The following is a 21,612-nucleotide window of genomic DNA, read 5'->3' as shown; positions in this document are numbered from 1 at the left end:
CACATCTCATTACCAAGGATTTTGCATGCAGGAAGAAAGAGGTCATCATCTCTCTCTACTCTTCCCTCATTAGACCAATCATTGAGTATAATGCCCCATTTGGCATGTACCTCACTAAACACCTGCAACAGCTGGAAAGGCCACAAAAGTACCTTTCACGAAGAGGATCCTAGGCCTTAAACACATGCCCTACATGGACAGATTCAAAAAACTCCAGCTTTTCTCTGTCTCATATCGTCTATTAAGAGGCGATCTCTGCTTGACTTACAAAGCCTTGTCTGACCTAGCCCTGTTAGAAATATTACACTTAAAGAAATCCCAATCCCTCCACACCACACACTCCAGGGACCACAACCTCATTACCAGAATCAACAGAACATGCTGGAGGGACAGGTTCATAACCCAGAGACTGCCAATGCTCTGGAATAGACTTCCCATACATGTCAAGCAGAGCACCTCACTGGCCCTTTTCAAGAGAAATATTGATGAGTGGATGGAAAATAGAAAGTTCACCCCGGGGATCACTCCAGTGGCTCTACTTGATAGAGGCACCAAGAATTAATGGTGGCATGATGCCAGGGCACTTCTGTGGGCTAGGCTTGTAAAGGCTCCAGGGCCGTTGGCCTAGTACACACCTATGAACCTATAAAATAGAATGACAGAAACAGTAAGATATAATATGGGTAATTAAAGTGTTCCGATGCAAAATTTATCAAGGATTATACCTTATAGGACTAACACAGTGATCTAAATAAGAGAAAATAAACTATAAATAAATAACCGAGCTGAGATCAATTACAGTAGACCATGGTAAAGCACAGAAAAAGACAAAGACGCCAAGTTTAGCTAATGTGGACAGAGTTAAGATTTACAAAGATATTTTATTTTATTATTTATCTTTTGCAGAAGTTAACTAATTTGAGTAGATACAAAAGACTAAGATGAAACCCTGTAGATGTTACCAGTGTGTAGCCTGTCATTGATTATGACCGAAAGTGGGATCAAATAAAATTCTTCAGAGTTGATCAGGGCATGCATATCAGAAAGGACGTTACTAGGAATTAATGTAAAGCACATAGCAGAGTAGCATTATTGTTCTCACCTGCTACGATCCCACCTTGTCGCACTACTAGCTTAATTGCAGCTTCCATTGTTCCCCCAGTCTCAATCCACTGATCCACTAGGAGAACACGAATTCCTGGTAAAACATAAATAAACAAGTATGAACAGTAAATATCAACTCATGTAAAGTATGGAAAAGAGCAATTTAAGTCAGCAAACAAAGGACTTGATATCTTGACTTAACCACCTAGCAATGTGAATGTGGCTTAGCATAAGAACGAGGTTATAGGAAGTAACTGCCTAAATGAAACATAGAAAATATTGTGATTTTATTTTTATCATAGAGAACTAAGTTGTAAATGGATCTTGCTTTTAATTTATACACAGACTAGTCACTACCTTTTCTTAGTTCCAAACTATACAATGTACTGGAATTTGCATCACCAGTGCTAAGTAGAGTTAAACATATTTGCCTCCCATCATTTTTCTTTACATCCTTGATTAAAACTTATTAAAATAGGTTTCTTAACTTTTCAGAAGCGACTTACAGATAGAAAAGTTCACATCAACCAGGTTATTGCCAACACATAATGGAATTATGTTGCCTATAATTATTCTTGTGAAGAAAATGCTCTCTAACAAACATTACATACAAAATTCAGGGTGGTTATTTTTAGATAAAAAACTTGCTGGGGCAGGTTTAAATATATCCTTCATTTTTCCTTTTTTAAGTTTATTCTTTTGAAAAGTAGGTGACTTATATGTTGTTTATAAATAGTTTGATCAAATACTGCACAAAACTATAAGCAACCCACTATGCCAATGACCTTGTTGCCTGAACAAACTCTTATATCTTCATCACTGCTAAACTTGCATTTAATATAGTTAAAAAAATAAATAGCTTTGAAAGTTTACAGCTAAACAACGTCACAAACCCCAAAGTTTTAATTTTCAAAATAGCACAGAAGCAAAAAGTTAGTCCAGCAGCCTGGTACATCAAAGGATCTTTGAGATGCAATTTAAAAGGTGCTGCATTCTGAATGCCGTGGAATATAACAGCCTACTTTATTGCTGTCACTCTTTGTGGAAAAGACTATACAATGTATACAAAATCAACACTGTGAAGCTTAATGTCACAGCAGTTCCCATCTTCTCTCTCCAGAAATGCCAAAGAAAAGTTGGGGAAAGATGTAATGCCTCACTTGATTATTAAACTATACAATATGCAGGTGTTACTTAACAACATTTATTGGTTCATTTTAGCATCTTCAATGTTCCAGCATAAACGTGCCACACTTTAGAAGGCAAACAGACTTCCCATAAAAGACACGTGATACTATATATAATTGTTTTATGTTCAATACTGTCCCTCAATACACAAACACCTTTAAACTTTATTTATTTATTTACATTTGGAAACTGGGTAAGTGGACTAGTCAGAAGATCCTTTTCAGTTGCAACTTGGGCAGAGGTGTGCCATCACAGATGTAAAAGTATAAAATACAGTACAGAAGTATATACGCACAGCAAGAATTATGCCTTAAAAGTATGCACAAAGTTTGGCAGAATCAAACACGCTTACAATTTTACATATAAAACTTGAATATATATGTAACCTGTATTAACGTGTAAGTGCTTACCTGTATTAAAGGTTTTATGATTTTTAAAGCCGTGTTTCATTCAACCATTTTGCTTTTTGCTTCATTGCTTTATGCTTGTATAGTTGGTTGCTCATTTATCCATTGGGTGATTTGTTTTATCTGTGTTTATGCTTTTCTGGTTACCCATGGGAGCATGGCAGAAAGTGTGGGCTCTAGAGATAGAGACATAGATCCGGAGTTCAATCCGTTAAGACCCAGTGGAGGTCGGAGGCATGATGGACTCGTGGGCCTGTTGACTAATACACTTAATCCACTTCTTGTTGACTGTGATAATGGAGTGGAAAGGACAGAGGAGAATAGTTTGAATGTGGATCAAATGAAATTGAGGGCTTGTTTAAATAGACTGGAAGATGACCTGTACAAATTAAAATGGCTACAACTACAGAGGTTCCACTTTGAGACCTGCCTGCATTATCGAGTGGTCCCTAGGGGGTTAAGGGTCTTGAAGATGCCAGTTTATGGTAACCATTTCCCTGAACTGTTGGCATGCTGGCAAAACATTAACTTGAAGACTAGTTTTAGCTACCTGAGGTTGATGAATGATTTTTTCAGGCCAGAGGAGCTTAAACTGGTTACGGAGATTGACAGGCAGCAAGAACTGCTGTATGGATCCTTCTCTGTGCATATAGTTGATCGAGCATATGGCAATATTATAGAGACAGTTAGCCTTTTTGGTCAAAGGTTAGCAGCACAGAAACATAAGAAACTGGATAGGGACCTATCAGATTTCAAGAAGGGCCATGTTTTTTCGCGGCCCAAGACTGAAACTATTTTGAAGAACAATGTTCCCACTGAGACTTTCAGTCCTTGTGAAAGTGTTGGAGATCTGAAGTAATCTGAAGCGGGCCCCCAGAGTGTAGAAGAGAGCTCCAAAAACAATGAGCCAGTGTTGGTGAATGGTGAGGGCAGTCATGCAGTTACACAAATGCATAGTGTGTTAATGAATGACTGTGTTGATGGAGCCAATGGGCCACCTCCAGCTCAAATGGTGGTTAGAAGGAAGACTAATTTGCAATCTCCCCAACAGGTTTTTCCAAAGTTCCCCCTATCTATTCGGCAGGAGAGAGGGAGACAGCAATATTGGTCAAGGAGTCGAGGAAGGATGAAGAGGAAAGAACAGCTTAAACCCGTGAATTATCCCACAACCAAGAGGATGTAGAATTCCAAAGAACACTAGTACATAATATCTCTAATGGGATATTGACCAAAACTGAAACATCAGTCCTGGATAGAGGCCTCTGTTTTATCCCTGCACAAATGGCTGATTTATCAGATACTGTTATAGATCTTAAAATGTTTATTAGGAATGTTATGCTTAAGATGACATTTTCTAATGATGCCCCATGGGAGACAATGTATACAGAAAATGTAGCAGCTTTGTTCTTGTAAATTATCCTATTTTAGAAGCATTCAGTAAGGTTTGTGAGAATTAATTGCATGGTGTGTTGGATGGTGGAACATCTGGGAATATGTTTGCTAATTTAACCAAACTGGAATGGGATGCACTTAAACATCTATGACAAGATGAATCTATAGTCATACAACCTGCTGATAAGTGAGGTATGACAGTGGTTATGGATAGGGAGTTTTATTTTCAATCCATTAAATGAATGCTGCTAGATGAAGATGTTTATAAGTTGACTACTGCGGATTTTGTTGAGAGTATGAAAAGGAAAATTTGTTTCATTTTGAGTGACTGCTTGGTTAGTTATAACATTACCATGGAGTTGATGCAATATCTGACTGTGGAGTGTCCGGTAGTGCCTTCCTTTCAACGACTACCGAAGATCCACAAGGATCCGGTGAGGCTATCCTTCAGACTCATTGTGGCTGGGAGAGGGTGGCTCACCGAACCTTTTTCTATCTTTGTAGAGATGCATGTAAGATCGGTATTGGACAAATCACATGTGATATTAAAGGACTCTAAACAGTTCTTACAGGACTTGTATTAATTTATAGTGGCGTATGACAAGAGTCAGGACTATATACTAGCTACGCTTCATGTTGTCTCTCTTTTTACTACTATCCCCAATAAGGAGGGTGTTCAGTATTTAAGGAGGTATCTACTCAGCAATAGTGGATATGAGGGAAGGTTGAACTACTCTGTTTGTTTATGGAGATCGCGTTGGAGAACAACATGTTTGTCTTTGAAGATGTCTACTACCTGCAGCGTGATGTGGTGGCGTAGCTATGGCACTTGTTGTGCCAATAGCTACACCAATGTGGTCTTGGCTCAATGGGAGTTAAATGAGGTTTTTACCATGGAACTGTTTCAAGAGAAAGTTAAGTTCTACCATCGATTTGTCAATGATGTTTTTATTGTTTGAAGTGGAAGTGTTACTTCCCTTGAGTTGTTTGTTCAGCAGTTGCATGGAAGCACCCATTTCCTTACGTTTGCCTTGAACTATTCTGACCAATGGATGGAGTACTTGGATATTCAGGTTTTGAAATTGGAGGATGGATTGCTGGGGACCAGCCTGTATAGGAAGGAATGCCATAAGAACACCCTAATGCACAGGTCTAGTATGCAACCCAAACAAATCTTCACCAATGTAGTGAAAGGACAGGGGATGCGGATCTCCAGGTTGAAGGACAACGATATTGGCTTTAGAGAGGGGCTGAAGGCACTGAATAGTGATTTATTAGCCTGCAGCTGTAAGGAAGATGAGATTGCTCCAGTATTGGAAGAGGTGAATATCTTGAGGGAATATCTTGAGGCTAGACCTTACTTCTCAGATGGAGGTGTTGATAGAGTAAATGAGACTAGGCATGCTACACCAATTGAATTTGTGAGTGTACCTATGTCATACACTAGTGATGTTAACAGGATTAGGATGGTGATTGAGAAACACTGGCCCCTGTTGATGACAGACGAGAGGATCAGGGGGAGCGTGGGTGATGTCCCATGCTTCCAGTTTAAGAATTGCAAGTGTCTGAAGAGGATGCTTTGTTATCCCAGGGACGTTGTTAAGAGAGATGGGGATGTTGTGTGAGGGACACACCTGTTTGGCCATTGTGGCTTTTGTCAGTATATAAAATATGGAGATACGTTTAGACATCTTGTGACAGGTAATTGACCATGTGGTTAGGAATGTGAGGGGGTGACCTTGGAAAGATATTTTAGAACTTCAGGAACTTAGATGGCAATTGAAATTAAATGCTTGCGTCTATCCTGGATTGAATGAATGTGTTTCTATCAGTAGTTTTAAAACTTCGCTCCTATTATGTTTAAATGTTTCAAACTGTAGGGGAACATTTTTATTAACTGCATTTTCACATTTATTAATTGTTTTATTTATACATTGTATTGTATTTAAGTATATGCATATACATATTTTTTATGTGATTTTCCTTTAAACAATTGTTAATTAATTGTGTCACATGACTGTTTTTGGAGGGATATTTAAATAGTAAAGTGGTGGTTGTTGTTTTTAATACCTCTGAAGAAGTCTGTGGATATAATCTGACGAAAGCGCTAAAATTTTCAATAAATTCTGGTTCTCTATTCCTGGTGTTGCTTGCTCCTTGCCTTCATTGTGGTTCTTAACATGTGAATATCATCAAGACGAGGGATTCCATGAGTGCGCTCTCCAGGTATGTACAGGAAAGCGAGGGAGAACATTGTTTTAAGTTCATGGTATTAGAATATGTTGATGTGGGGAATAATATGGGGAATGTGAGAAATAAGATTGAAAATAGCGAACTTAGATGGATCCTTAAACTTCGAGCAGATAGGAGGTATGATCTTAATGGAAGGTCTCCATTAAGCCAGCACTAGAAGCTAGGGGGCTTCGCAGGTGATGAGGTATGTCCTAGTATGTGTGGTTGCCTAGTATAAGTTTGTCCTCCATGGCACATAATTTTGGAAAGGTGTATATAGCTAGTTTTATATATGAGTTGTCCCATGCCTGACCTAGGTGTCACTGAATCATTGTACAGGTTTGGATGCATTTTAAGAATATTTCCATGATCATTTAATATTACTTTTTGGTAGTTTATATATAGTATGAGTGATTGGCTGCATTATTTGATGTTCTAGTGTTGTTTATTGTTTAAGATCTTCTGATTCTGTTTTATGTTTGAGGATACTATGCAGTGACTAGTTCTCTTTATTATTATTATTATTATTATTTTACTATTTTTTTATCGTTATATATGGTATGGGTGACTGTCGTGCTTGCACTGTTCGATGTTTTAGTGTAGTTTACTATTTAGGACTCTTGTATGTTCCTATGTGAAGACTACTTGTTTAGGATCTTCTCATTTTAAATGAACGAGTTTATATGTGTCGCTTGGAAATGTCACTAGCCTAGGGTTTTTTGAATGATCTGGGGGTTTGCATTATATGTTTTTAGTATAGTTTTATAAGCATCTCCTTGGAAGTCCATTAGTCAACGTAGTATACCCTGACTGCATGACAGTTTGCGAGTGTTCACTCAGCCACGTATTTTGCATCAACTTTAAGAGGGTGGGCTGTAACCACGTAGTTGAGTGGTATGCATTTAATGCTACTGTAGATGGTTTTAACATATGTGGATGAATTTGGATCGTTTTGATTAGAATTGTAATTAGAGATGTAAATATTTAAACTTTTGATTTTTTTATGTTTGTTATTTATGGTCTGAAGAGGCCTCCGGTTAGGTGGTGAAAGCGCTTACCTGTATTAAAAGTTGTATGATTTTTAAAGCTGTACTTCATAAGTTGGTACTAGGCTATCAGCCCTAGGACCTATACAAGCCTAGCCATAACAATTCCCTGGATATTTCTTCCCGCAATATTTACTTAATTCAACCAGTTTGCTTTTTGCTTCACTGCTTCATGCTTGTATAGTCGGTTGATCGTTTATCCATTAGGTGATATGTTTTATCTGTGTGAACTTGGAATATATAACTTAAATTACATAGCAGAAGACAACAGGACAAGTTAGACTTTGTAAAAAATGTTGGCTAAATGCAGGAGTAACTAGCAGAATGAGGAGGCAGGGAGTAAATTGTTACCCATTATCTATAAAACATTTGCATATAGAGTCATTTTGGAGCTATTCAGTTAGTGCAATTTTGAAATCAACAAGATTTTCTTTAGTTTTTACTTCAGGAGAATTATTCCACTAGTCTGGTCCAAGTCCAGAAATGGATCACTCACCTGCGATTGTATTAAAAGTGTGGACTGTGTAGGAAGATGAGGCCCAGCTAGGAATTTCTTAGGGAATAAAATGGCTCTGTAATAGAGAGGAGTATTTTTCTGGTGAGAACAATATTTTTGTTTTAATATTTTAAATAATAGAATACTCAATAAGTATGTGGAACTGTCTGTTACTAGAAGAAGCCGTTTTAATTTCTGCAGAAGAAGATGGTGGTGAGTATGAGAGTTAGCAAGAAGTGCAAATCTGCAGATTTTGTTTTCTGTCGTCTGTAGGCTTTTAGCGCTTAGGAATAATGGAGGGTTAAGAAAGGTAAGCCATATTCAAGTTTAGGGAGGTGAATGTTTGTTTTTAACTAGGGCAATTCTAACAAGAAGAGTTAGAAAGTGAAAGATTACACGTCATATTTTACGTTGGGAAAGAACTTAGTTAATAATATTGTTTCTCTGGGTAAGAAAGGTGAGAAAGCAATCAAGGGTGAGGCCCAAGTATTTGTATTTAGTAACACAGGATATGGTGTTGTTTTGACAGTTTGTTTTATGAATATCCGGTAACTGGAGGAATTTGTGAGTGGATAAGAATAACATAACACTATTTTTGTGATTTATCAAATGTCTCTTATTTGCTGTCCAGTGGCAAAGATCAAAGAATAAGTGAAGCTGGGCTTGCAAGCTGGAAGCCGGTTCTTAGCTTGCAGTGCCAAGATTTAATCATCATATAGTACAATGTTTAACATGGAAATAACTGACCATGGAAAAAAGTAGGGGCTCTTAAACTGCACCTTGAGGGACACCTCTATTAAGTGCTCCCAAGGCAGATATATGATTATTAGAATGAACCTGAAATGTGATATTCTCCAGGTAACAATGATACAAATTAATTGTGTTTCAACTCCTGTTAAGTCTGACAAGCTTATATAGCAGAAGGTTTTGGTTAACTGTTTCAAATGCCCTAGTCATGTCTCAGGATATACCAGCAGTGCAGTATACTGAGTTAGTTGCAGACAGAAGAATTGTTGTGGTACTGAATACATTTCTAAAGCTGTGCTGCTTATCTGAAAGGAGCACATATATGTTCATATGTTTTAAGTTGTTTACAGAGAAGTTTTTTTAAAGATTTTAGCCAGGGGAACAGAGAAATGATTTGGGGCAAAATTCCTTGAACATTTTGTGGAGGCACCTTGGGTAAAGGATGATGAAATGTTTAAAACTGGTGGGAGTATAGCAATGGTAAGGAATAAGTTATATTTGTAATTAGGGGATGTAGCAATATTTTCTGTAGCCTTGCTAAGAAAAGTAGGGTTCAGCTTTGAGTGTTCAGTACTTGAGCACTTCAGATTTTTTGTTCAGTAGGTTATTTGTTTCTCTAAAATATCTCTCAAAGAAGTAAACTGTGCATAAACTTCACGCCAATGCTCGTAGTCACCACAAATAAAACAAATGGGCACTACATACGTGTAAAAGGATGAAACTTCAAGCAAAGTCAGGGATCAAAAATTAACTTTAATATAATCAATATACACCAAAAAAATAAAATGCTTAACAAGATCACAACATTTTTCGTCCTCTCCTAGGACTTCATCAGACATCTATTCAAAACCCCCCAATCCCATTACCTATATACTAAATCCTGCTCATTAATTAAAACAATTATCTTGTTAAGAATGTGAAGCATCAGTTTACAATAGCAAAGCTGCTATGTTGTAACTAAGAATCCTATTCTAAAACAATAAATTACATTAAAATAAAATTCTCCTACATTTCTATATGAAATATATTCGTAATACAAATTGCAAATAGTATGTCAATAAATTATTATATGACTATACAAACTGATAAAAATTTGTTGTTTTTGTGTGTAAAAATGAGCCAATACTTAAAGTGCTGTAGAACAGTGAGATAAGGAAATTAGATATGTAATGCCCTCCAATGTTCAAACATTATTATGAAAAGCTAAAAAATATACTGAACAATATATGAAAACATATAATTATATAAAAAGTACTATCCTGAAAGACAAAGTCAAATCTATAACCACTTAAACCTTAAAAATTCTTACATCGTATGAAAGTCTAGCAGACCTAAGTTTTAAAACCGGAACTAGGGAGATATTTTCATTCAAACCCGAGGATTTTTGACTTCTAAAATAAGCTGTCAGTAGGTCTCCCAGTATTCTATTCTTGTCTTCCATTGTCCCCTTCTTACATCTTGTAAAATCTCTACCACAAAGTATACAAAATTTGCTTCCTTGCAATGCCCAGTCTGCTTATATAGTGCATTTGTTATACCATTCTTTCGAATATCATATAAATGTTCATAGATTCCTCTTTTTAAAGCCCATTCTGCCTTCCCCACATAGAAAGCTAACAGGTAACTCCCTTACTATCACAGTTTGTATAGCTTTTATCATATATATATATATGTATATATATATATATATATATATATATATATATATATATATATATATATATCTTGGCTTTGTGTGTGTGTATGTATGTGTGTGTGTGTATATATATATATATATATATATATATATGTGTGTGTGTGTGTGTGTGTGTGTGTGTGTGTGTGTGTATATATATATATATATATATATATATATATATATTTATGTACAAATATATATATATATATATATATATGTATATATATATATATATATATATATATATATATATATATATATATATATATATATATATATATATATATATATATATATATATATATATATATATATATATATATATATATATATATATATATATATATATATATATATATATATATATATATATATATATATATATATATATATATATATATATATATATATATATATATATATATAGGCCCCTGAAGGGCCAATTCATCAGGGTATCAAGGATGACCTCAGATGAGGTGGACTTTAAGAATGGGTGTGATAATCTGAAAATTTTTCTAGAAAGAAAATATCTAGTTAGGTTAATAGAAGAAGTATTAAATAAAGTAAAAGATGGGAGGAAAAGGTAGATATAGTCCCTTACTAGGGAAAGTAGATATTTATTTGAAGTCTAGCACACAAAATAAGGACATTAATAATTGTTACAAGACAACCACTACATTCATCAAAGCAAAAGTGAACAACAGTATAATAACAAGGCACAACAGTGCAATGTTATTTAAACTCAATAACAGAACAGTCAGCAGAACATATGTTAATTTCAGCAGTGTGGCTATGAGAAGTGTTGTCAATAAGTTAATATGCTAAAAAAAGAGACAATGATTTCACTGTATTAAATAAGGTAGTAATAAACCCAGTCAAAGTATTACAACTAGGTTGTGACAAAGAAGCCACTGAAATATGTATAATATGCAAGGATGAAGAGTTTTCCTTAGCTGTTCAGACTAGGCTGTTTTGTTGGATCCTAATAGGATAAAACTGGCAGTGTGGTGAACCATGACCAAGCCTCCTAGTATTTAAAGTCTGGTAGTCTCTGTCCCTACAGAAGCTAGACAATCAAAATACAGCCAAGACCCCACAGAAACAGTATGACTGTGTCCCTACAGAAGTCTGGATAAAGCTATTTGATCAGAATTTGCCACTTGTTACTGATTTCCTTATTTCTTAGACCTGTCATGTATCTCGCTCTGTCTTTTACAAAGAGTAATCAAAATGCAGCCAACACCCCCCCCCCCGATGAAACTGGCCAATCAAAATCAAACATGACAATCCCTTACTAGAACCCAGCTCAGGTAGTTGTGACATGGAAGTCTGCTCTCACTAAAAGCTGGAAGATTGCAAATCCAGTCCCAGGAAGCTGATTAAGTCCTTTTGCATTGAATCAATAAAAGTCCATATGGCTTTGTAGTCCTCTCTGTCTCTGTAGTCTTCTTTTCTTCAGAGGAGACCAGCACTAAAGTGCACTGAACTGAGCAAGCCTCTTGGTATTGAAAGTCTGTATGACTCTGTGTCATCAGAATGCAGCCAGTGTCCCCACAGAAACTGGACAATCAAAATCAAACATTCCAATTCCTTACTGCAACCCAAGTTCAGGTAGCTGTCATGTGGAAACCTCTGCTCTGGAAATCTTCTGTACTTTCTATGTGGATCACAATATATGCAGCACCTACAGGGCCCATTATTCCTGGAAGTTAGGTGCCCGATCTGATATCAGTCCATTTGCTCCTGCATATTTATGCCTGTACATAAATTAGAGACTAAAGCACCTGTGCATGCTGTTGATATGCATACCTCTCCACCTTTTAGTGCACGAGAAAAAAGCCCAACAAGATGGGTGGACAAAGGACCAAAAATAAGAACATCATTTAATTATTGCTCTTATAAACTTAGAAAATTGCTAGAGTAACAGGGTTTGTTTTAATATACATTTTCTGAAGGATTGTATGTCATTATTTAGTGACTTCAATCCTCAGATCAACCCAGTGATTTGCCAGAAAACCACAAATGTTACAAGGAACAGACCAAAAATATGAGCCAAAAATCTGGACAGTCGAGATGTATGCTGATGCCTGCACCATGATGATAATGATGGCTAGACTGCAGTACATAATTTTAACTAATCAAATATCTTATCCGCATAACCTAAATTATGTCCTTGTAAATGGCAGTTTGGTAGAATGCTCCATCTTTCATGAACTGCACTGGTGTGTTTTAGTATCGGTTTAATTTCCATAAATCATAAATGGAGTATGCATAGCTACACATTTGCTGTCATATGCACTTATCTGTGCAATGCATTTCTGTTCGATATGTTATTTATCTGTGCAACAATTTATGCACTGAGCAGTGTTTTTATGAATCTCACTCAATATCAGTAGATGGACATTTTTTATATTACCCAATGAAAGAATGTCTTAAATTTAGCCATAAAACTACTTAGCACTTCCAAAAGAGTTCAGAATATGCCTGCCTTCAAAATTTAAAATAAACAACATCTTGACCATATATACTCAGTGGAGTATCTTTGAAAACTGAATGTTGCAGCTAGCCAAACCTGTACTTGTATCAGTTACCATAAGATGGTAGCTAAAGGCTGTAAACAAAAGCAGCATTTAGGTAATCCACTGATAAAATATCTATGGTCAGTAATATACCAGCAAAGCTAGAATCACCCAAAGGTGAATACTAAGTCAAGGAACAGTAACTACTCTATATTATCAAGAATGTCTACAGAAACATGAAGTAGGTTGTTATGCAACAGGTTTTTAAAATGACTTCTGTGATGATAATAGTGTGTGTGTTATAACCGTAAATAATGTACACTGTCCAAACTTGCTTATTTCCAGTCCTAAAACTTTCTCTCACAGCCTTGTAAGTTTTCTGCATTGCAATAAATGTATCCCCCCATTCTCAGAAGTTTGGACTGTACATCTCACCTTCTTTAATAGCATCGGTTCTGACTTCCAGTACTTTTTCCCGCCCACTGTAGTCTGAGTAATTCATGGCATCAGTTTTCACACACAAATGTCCTGCTTTTCGGATTGCCAGAAAGCCCTTTTCCAACTGTTTGGCTATAGCAGAACCTGCATAAAATAAAAAAATGTTACTAATATGGTGCAGTCAAGCAGAAAGGTGTGGTCAGAAGCTTGCAAAATGAAAGCAGGCAATGCATCATGATAACTTGCACAACAAATTTTTAGCAGTGTGGTCACAGTCACACTCCATGTGTGGCACAATCCTTTCTGTGCCTTTTGCTACCAAGATCCCTTAAAAAAACACAAGTACACTGGTCGGAGAGCAATTCACTTGTTTCCTTCAGGGCATTCACAGACATAATGACATTATAATGATCTACCTCCAAAGAGGTTCAAAGACTTCCCTCCCCCTTTGGGTTGGAAATATAAATCAAATCATCATTCACGGATATGAACCCAAGCACAGCAAACCTTTCACAGGAATCCAGTAAACACCACAGGTATAGCTAAATAATTTGAAAGAACCTGTCGTATCTCATGTCTGTCTTTTTTTCATTCCAGACTTTAGTTCTGTGAAGAATAAATCCATTCTTCCCTCCACATCTCTGTAACCTTGACCACTATCTTTGCTTTCACCTACACCAAGATAGCAAGGCCAGTGTTAGCATTTTGGGGGCCCCCATCAAATGTCAAGGTGTGTCGTCTCCCTAAGCAGTTCTAGTCTAAGTATCACTGTGTCACTGCACCCCTCCTAAGCAACCTTTTAGTTCATGCTGCAAACAGTTAGGAGTAATATTCGCAGACTGAACTGTAGCTACAATACTCTTACATTAAAACAGGCCTAATGTATCACACAAGTATTTAAATGCAACAACGATACATTACAGCAACTCTATATATAGGTCCGGACTTGGGTAAGATGGTGCCCTAGGCCAACTGTTTAAGCCCCCCCCAACACACACACACACACACACACACACACACACACACACACACACACACACACACACACACACACACACACACACACACACACACACACACACACACACACACACACACACTCCAGTCTTTCTCCCTATCTTGGGCTCCCCATTCCATGCATATTGCTTTTTTCCCTTCCTTTTCTCACATTTTGACTCAAATTTTCCACTTTTTAAGAAGAAACAACTTTCTGTTTCTTCTGAGGTGCATTTAAGTTTTTTTTTTTTCTGTACACAACATTTTCATCTAATGATAGCTTAAACAGAAATTATGATTAAAGAAAGAAATTCAGTGTTATTCAGCTTTAGTTTTTCTGGCATCCTATCAACATACCATTCCTGACCAAGACAGCACAGTAATAACCATTTAGGAAATAACTGAAATAAACCAAAGCCTAAGAAACCATAGTGTTACATATGCTCTGGGGTACCTAAAGATGGCTATGTTGTTAGTTTTAGTGGAGAGAATGTCCATCAACAGGTTTTAACTAAGTCAGGGATACTATGCCATTGGTGAAATATTTAAAGGGATCTGTGAAGCCTGTTACTTGATAAAACACTATTACTAATATCAGAGATATCTTTGAATTTTAAAGGAACTACAAATAAGAGTTATTACCCTCCGGTCTATTAAGTACACATGACTGCTGTACTAGCCTTTACTGTTTGACAGACATGTTACAAAATATCAAGCTAAGACAACTTGCTGTGGTTGGGGGCCCCCAGCAACCACAAGGCTTGCTGGTGTCTAAAGCCGGTCTATGGAAGATAGGAGCCCCTACTGTAGCATCTTAGAAGGATGTGTGCATCATATCTGGTCTGGGAGCACTAAAATGCTATATCTGTAAACCCTATCCCTTGCTGCTCCTCTTCATGCAGTGCATTTGAGCAGATGATTTAGCTGCACACAACCTGTCATGTGTGCAAGCCTAAAGTGACATCAGGGCCTAGATAAAGGGTTATAAAGTGCAGGAGCACAGCCAATACACCAGGGACGAGTACTGCTCTGAGTCCACTAATCTCCCCTGAAGTAATAAAGATGGACATGAGCCACTACATTTAACATTCCTGGCTAGTGCTTCAACAACAGGAATTACAATCAAACAGCTATCATTCACAGTATGGTCAAAACAAAACTTTAAGCCAGTTAGATAACACATACTGTGCCCATATTTTGTAGAAAAAAATGCAATAGCTTGTGTTATTTTCAGTGACACAGGACAAAATATAGCCTAAGAATAATCAACTGCAAAGTATGGAGCAGGACCTCTATTAACACATTACACTGGACAGATTGCAGTTAAAAGATTTATTGTAAATATGTTACTGTATGTTAATCTTATAATCTAAGCCTGCTTGCATAATGTTCTGTATCCACTATATGTTAACTAGTGCTTATTTTTTGTACTAAATTATTTATATGCATATATATACACACACACACACACACACACACTGTATGAGCTGCATTTTGCATTTGAAAATTCACATATGTGAACAAGCTGTTTCTCTGCTCTATGAGCCCAGGTCATGGCTGAAAAGGGTCAGGTAACTGGCTCACTTACTTGGTTATTAGCTAGCAAAAATAAATAAATAAAGTTGAATGTGAACACATTTTATAACTCTGTAACCTCTCTAAAATATATGAGAGATGTCTTCAGAAGCGCTTAAACTGATACTAGAAAAGTTAAAGTACTTGCAAATATGCAACATATTTTGATAAATCAAGTATGTGGTTCTTAAGCATGATAAAGTACATCTTTGTGTTAATTCCCCACTTTTCAAAATAATAACACTACTCATGAAGATATAAGATAATAAAATAACATGTTTAAGTCAATGGAACAAGAAAACAGGTTTGAAATGTTTAAGCATCTAGTTACTACAATCCTTGCTCTTAAGTTTTATGATATGGCATAACTTATTACTCTGCAAATAAATGCCAGTTAGAAAGGTCTTGGTGCAGTACTACTGCAAGAGGCAAGTCTATAATCTATGTGTCTAAAGCTTTAGATAATGTACAGGCACATTATACTCAGAGTGAAAAAGAGAAGATAGTTTTTGGTTGTCAAACATTCCATGACTGCATTTACATTAATATAATTATAATGGACTCAGACCAAAAAATGTCTCCAAAGCATATCTAAAAAGTCTTTCCACAAAGCATCTGCATGACTTCAAAGAATTTTGCAAAACTATGATATCCAAAAAGAAAAAACTTTGCTGGAAACTGCTGATGTTGAAACCAAAATAATATTTATTTGTAACACAAACCAATACGTAGTTAGCGCTTTCGGGCCAAAACCCTTCATCAGACTACACAACATACACAAACAAACATATTTAAAATGCTCATCTACCAATGAGATGTTAGTAAAAAGCCCGCCTATTCTTAAGGGCTGGCTTAAGGGGCACGACATCATTCAGACCTGGGGCTCTGTGTGCTGTTAATTCAAGGATCCATTTAGATTCCATTAATTCAGTTGTCTGCTTAATATCACCACCTCTTCTATTTAAAACAACATTTAATATAACCCTAAAACTAAACTGATGTATGGGATTATTTTTTATATGCCTGTATAGGGCATTGTGTTCGTCACAGTTTCTAATCGATGACATGTGCTGTAGTATCCTGACCTTGAGCATATTGTTGGTCTTCCCTACATAGTAGCTCGAACAGGACATACAATCAGCCAGATACACTACATCCGTTGTCCTACATGTTGCTCTCCCTTTTAGAAATATCCTCCTTCCATTAACCGGATGTACAAAAACCACATCCCTGTTGATATGGTCACAAGCCTTACAATGGCCACACGGGACAGTGCCCTTCATTTTGGGCAAACCTTTGATGTTATTGGCCATCTTTTCTTTACAAAGCATGTCCTTAAGGTTCCTGTTCCTTCTATAACCAAACTGAGGAATATTACCAACTATATCCCTTAGATGAACATCACTGGTAATAATGTTCCAGTTCTTGTTTATTAATATCACAAACCCCCTTTATATTGCTCCCATATGTCAACATAACTTTTTGTCTTGTTTGTGTGCTTTTAGCAACAATGTCATTCCCCTTTTTGACCCTCGTCATACTGATCCAGGGTCTGTACTTGTTCTGCCTGCACGCCCTACCTTTGTTTACTGCTCCCTCTATCAGGCCCTCTCTATAGCCCCTTTCCTGAAAACATTTCCTCAACTTAGTTATTTCCTCATCAAATTGGTCATCCTCCATACTTATCCTTGAAGTCCTACTCACCTGCCCTTGCACTATGTTAGGGAAAGTAAAACGGGGGTGCATGCTATCAAACGATAGCAACGTATTTTTCCAGCACTCCTTCCTAAATAGTTGTGAACTAAAACCATTTTCTGTAAGTTTGACCCTAACATCCAAAAAATCTAAGGAATCATTCGAACTATTGACACTAAACTTCAGGAAAGAGGTTGTGGAATGGATATATTCCATGAAACGTACTAACTGCGTACTATCACCCTTCCATAAAATAAAAATATTGTCCACAAAATGCAGATATGTACCTATATATTGTTTCCATTCAATATTCCCCAAAACATGTTGTTTCTCCCAATAGGAAAGGACAAGATTCGCGTAAATATTGGCACAGGGGGTACCCATGGCTACCCCCTGTGCCTATCTATACGTGGAATTAATGCCTATAAAGACATTATTCTCCAGTACCAATGTCAATAGTTCTTTTATAAGATCCAATTTGGATTCTATAACCCCCATGGTCCTTAAAAGTTCCACAACAGCTTGAACACCATGATTATTTCCTATGACAGTGAATAGGCTATGGACATCAAGTGTGACCATTATTGATCCACCTAAAGATTCTTTTCTATTCAAATCACCCAAAGCTGTGAGAAAATGACCTGTGTCTTTCAATATGTTCTCTATTTTTTCTACAAATGGCCTTAGGGTAAATTCCAACCAGATCGATATGTTCTCTGTGACCCACCCTCTGCCTGACACTATAGGCCTGAGAGGTGGGTCTGTTTGTGACTTATGTATCTTTGGTAGGGCCTTGAACACGGGTATGACAGGCTTGTCAATCATGAGGAAATCTAAAAGTTCCTGCATTATAAACAGATGTGTGTGCAACCAATGTAGTCGACTATGCACCCTATCAATCACACATTTAACCTCAACTGGATTCAACTGTATATATACATCACCCTCAGAAAGCATCTCTTTCATCTTCACATTATACCAGTTGGTATCTAGCACTATGACAGCCCCACCCTTATCAGCCATTTTTATGGTTAGATCAGAGTTGTTACTTAGGTCATCCAACGCCTGTCTCTGTTCTACACTTAAATTGTAAAACTCTGATCTAACCATAAAAATGGCTGATAAGGGTGGGGCTGTCGTAGATGTCGTAGATGCTTAGATTTTTTGGATGTTAGGGTCAAACTTACAGAAAATGGTTTTAGTTCACAACTATTTAGGAAGGAGTGCTGGAAAAATATGTTGCTATCGTTTGAAAGCATGCACCCCCGTTTTACTTTCCCTAACATAGTGCAAGGGCAGGTGAGTAGGACTTCAAGGATAAGTATGGAGGATGACCAGTTTGATGAGGAAATAACTAAGTTGAGGAAATGTTTTCAGGAAAGGGGCTATAGAGAGGGCCTGATAGAGGGAGCAGTAAACAAAGGTAGGGCGTGTAGGCAGAACAAGTACAGACCCTGGATCAGTATGACGAGGGTCAAAGAGGGGAATGACATTGTTGCTAAAAGCACACAAACAAGACAAAAAGTTATGTTGACATATGGGAGCAATATAAAGGGGGTTTGTGATATAATAAACAAGAACTGGAACATTATCACCAGTGATGTTCATCTAAGGGATATAGTTGGTAATATTCTTCAGTTTGGTTATAGAAGGAACATGAACCTTAAGGACATGCTTTGTAAAGAAAAGATGGCCAATAACATCAAAGGTTTGCCCAAAATGAAGGGCACTGTCCCTTGTGGCCATTGTAAGGCTTGTGACCATATCAACAGGGATGTGGTTTTTGTACATCCGGTTAATGGAAGGAGGATATTTCTAAAAGGGAGAGCAACATGTAGGACAACGGATGTAGTGTATCTGGCTGATTGTATGTCCTGTTCGAGCTACTATGTAGGGAAGGCCAACAATATGCTCAAGGTCAGGATACTACAGCACATGTCATCGATTAGAAACTGTGACGAACACAATGCCCTATACAGGCATATAAAAAATAATCCCATACATCAGTTTAGTTTTAGGGTTATATTAAATGTTGTTTTAAATAGAAGAGGTGGTGATATTAAGCAGACAACTGAATTAATGGAATCTAAATGGATCCTTGAATTAACAGCACACAGAGCCCCAGGTCTGAATGATGTCGTGCCCCATAAGCCAGCCCTTAAGAATAGGCGGGCTTTTTACTAACATCTCATTGGTAGATGAGCATTTTAAATATGTTTGTTTGTGTATGTTGTGTAGTCTGATGAAGGGTTTTGGCCCGAAAGCACTAACTAGGTATTGGTTTGTGTTACAAATAAATTTTATTTTGGTTTCAACGTCAGCAGTTTCCAGCAACGTTTTTTCTTTTTGGATACTTTACTGTGTGACTGTTGCTGGGATTAGGCATAGCACGAGCTTTCTTTCTACAAAACTATGATATGCTAACACAATACAAGCTTATTAAGGTAATTCAAATAGCTGATATCTTGAGTATAGCATATCTACAGAGTTGAAGGAGGATCTGCTTGAGAATGATCTGGAAATTTTATGGATATTTTCACAATTAATAGCATATGCTAAAAAGTTGCAAGCATTAAAGACTTGTGGCAGAGATGATCCTGAGCTTCAGTGTTTTTATAACAGCATGGCCAAATAATGCAATGTCATTATATCCTGACATTCCAATTTACTGTCCTTAACAAGATAAGCCATTATGTATTTAAAGATTATAAAGTGACAGAATGTTCATTCCTACTCAGTTGTGTAAGATAAGCTAATTAATGCATGTGAAACCCACTTATGCAGGAGCAAATGCAAAAGACATTATTTTATTCTATACTGACCTAACATGCGCATACAGTGATAACACATATTGTGCAGAACTGTTACATTTGTTGCATGTGCGAGAATCAAAACCAAAAAGTTGAAATTATACTTCATGACATTTCATCTTTATCTTGGCTGAATTTGGAAGATGACTGATTTCAGTATAAGGATTTACATTTTCTTCCTTGTATAGACTTTTATTAAAAAATGACCTCAGGTAATATATTTATGTCACACAATAAGTGAAAGTGGTATTACTGTACTTAAATCCTTCTTTGCAAGGCATGGACTCCTTGAAGATGTAATACCAGATAATGGTCCTCAATCTGTGACCAAAGAATTTCATAATTTTGAGAATCAGTGGGAATTCAAGTATAACACACCCAGTCCTAGATATCTTCAGAGTAATGAGCAAGCAGTACAGACAGTAGAAAATATTCTCAATAAATGTCAATACTCTGAGTTATTTGACATGTGACTATTACTTATCTAGTCTTGAATACAAGAATATACCATTCCAGTCAACAAGGCTATTACCAGCTCATCTTATGATGGACCATTGTCTCAAAACCAGGTTACCTACTTAAATTTCACTACTAGTACCTGATAAACAAACTGTCTTAGAACTGTTTTCCCATTTTTTGCTTCCCACGTGTTCCCATCAGGTTCCCATAGAATCTCTCTCCCATCTGATCCTCCATGAGCAAGGAGATCAAGGCATGTGGGGAAGTGTCATACTGCTGCCATGAAGTATTTACCCTTAATTCCTTACCCTTGGCACATGTATACCTCTCAACCTGCAGATATCAAAAATTTGGACAAAGGCTCTTAAAAAGTAAGAACATCCAGCCAAAAATATGGATTCCCAATCAGCATACAATTTGAAGACTGAATAACATAGCTCCTCTCACTTTCATGAGGGTTGTGAGATACCTTATGATAACTCTAATGTAGTGTTAATGAATGTTTAGAAGTTTTTATTAAGTCAATGCTTACTACTTAATCAGAATCAGATTGGCCCAGCTGGTTGAAAGTAAATGTATTGCTTCCAGTTGGAGCATTTGAGTAACAGTATACCATATAGTAACAAATACATTATGAATTGAATGGTAACAGACAATGGGGTGAGATGGTGTATAGGGGGGTTACTAAGACTGGAATAGGAGGATGGTACAGGCACTAGTGTCTGTGGGTGCAGAAATAACGGAGGGCAGTAAATAAGGAGAAGGATCTGACCTTAGACTGCCAGATGGGGAGAAAGGTAATGAGGGATAGAGAAGGACAAGTAAGGCAG

General features: G+C 36.9%; 1 protein-coding gene across 1 annotated transcript in view; it reads right to left on the bottom strand.

Annotated features, from left to right (window-relative positions):
• The window catches only part of LOC122787511 (adenine phosphoribosyltransferase-like), a 201,018-nt gene that overhangs the window by 23,066 nt on the left and 156,340 nt on the right, over positions 1-21,612 (bottom strand). Inside the window, exons 4-5 of the mRNA XM_044054268.1 lie at positions 13,245-13,391; positions 1,103-1,198 (exon numbers count right to left, since the gene is read on the bottom strand). Of these exons, the coding sequence (XP_043910203.1) occupies positions 1,103-1,198; positions 13,245-13,391 (243 nt within the window). The remainder of the gene's footprint in view (positions 1-1,102; positions 1,199-13,244; positions 13,392-21,612) is intronic.

The sequence above is a fragment of the Protopterus annectens genome, chromosome 13.part0, assembly GCF_019279795.1.
Source record: "Protopterus annectens isolate FY-2018-M chromosome 13.part0, PAN1.0, whole genome shotgun sequence".
In the NCBI taxonomy this organism is placed as follows: Eukaryota; Metazoa; Chordata; order Ceratodontiformes; family Protopteridae; genus Protopterus; species Protopterus annectens.
This window is presented reverse-complemented; position numbering and strand designations above follow the sequence as displayed.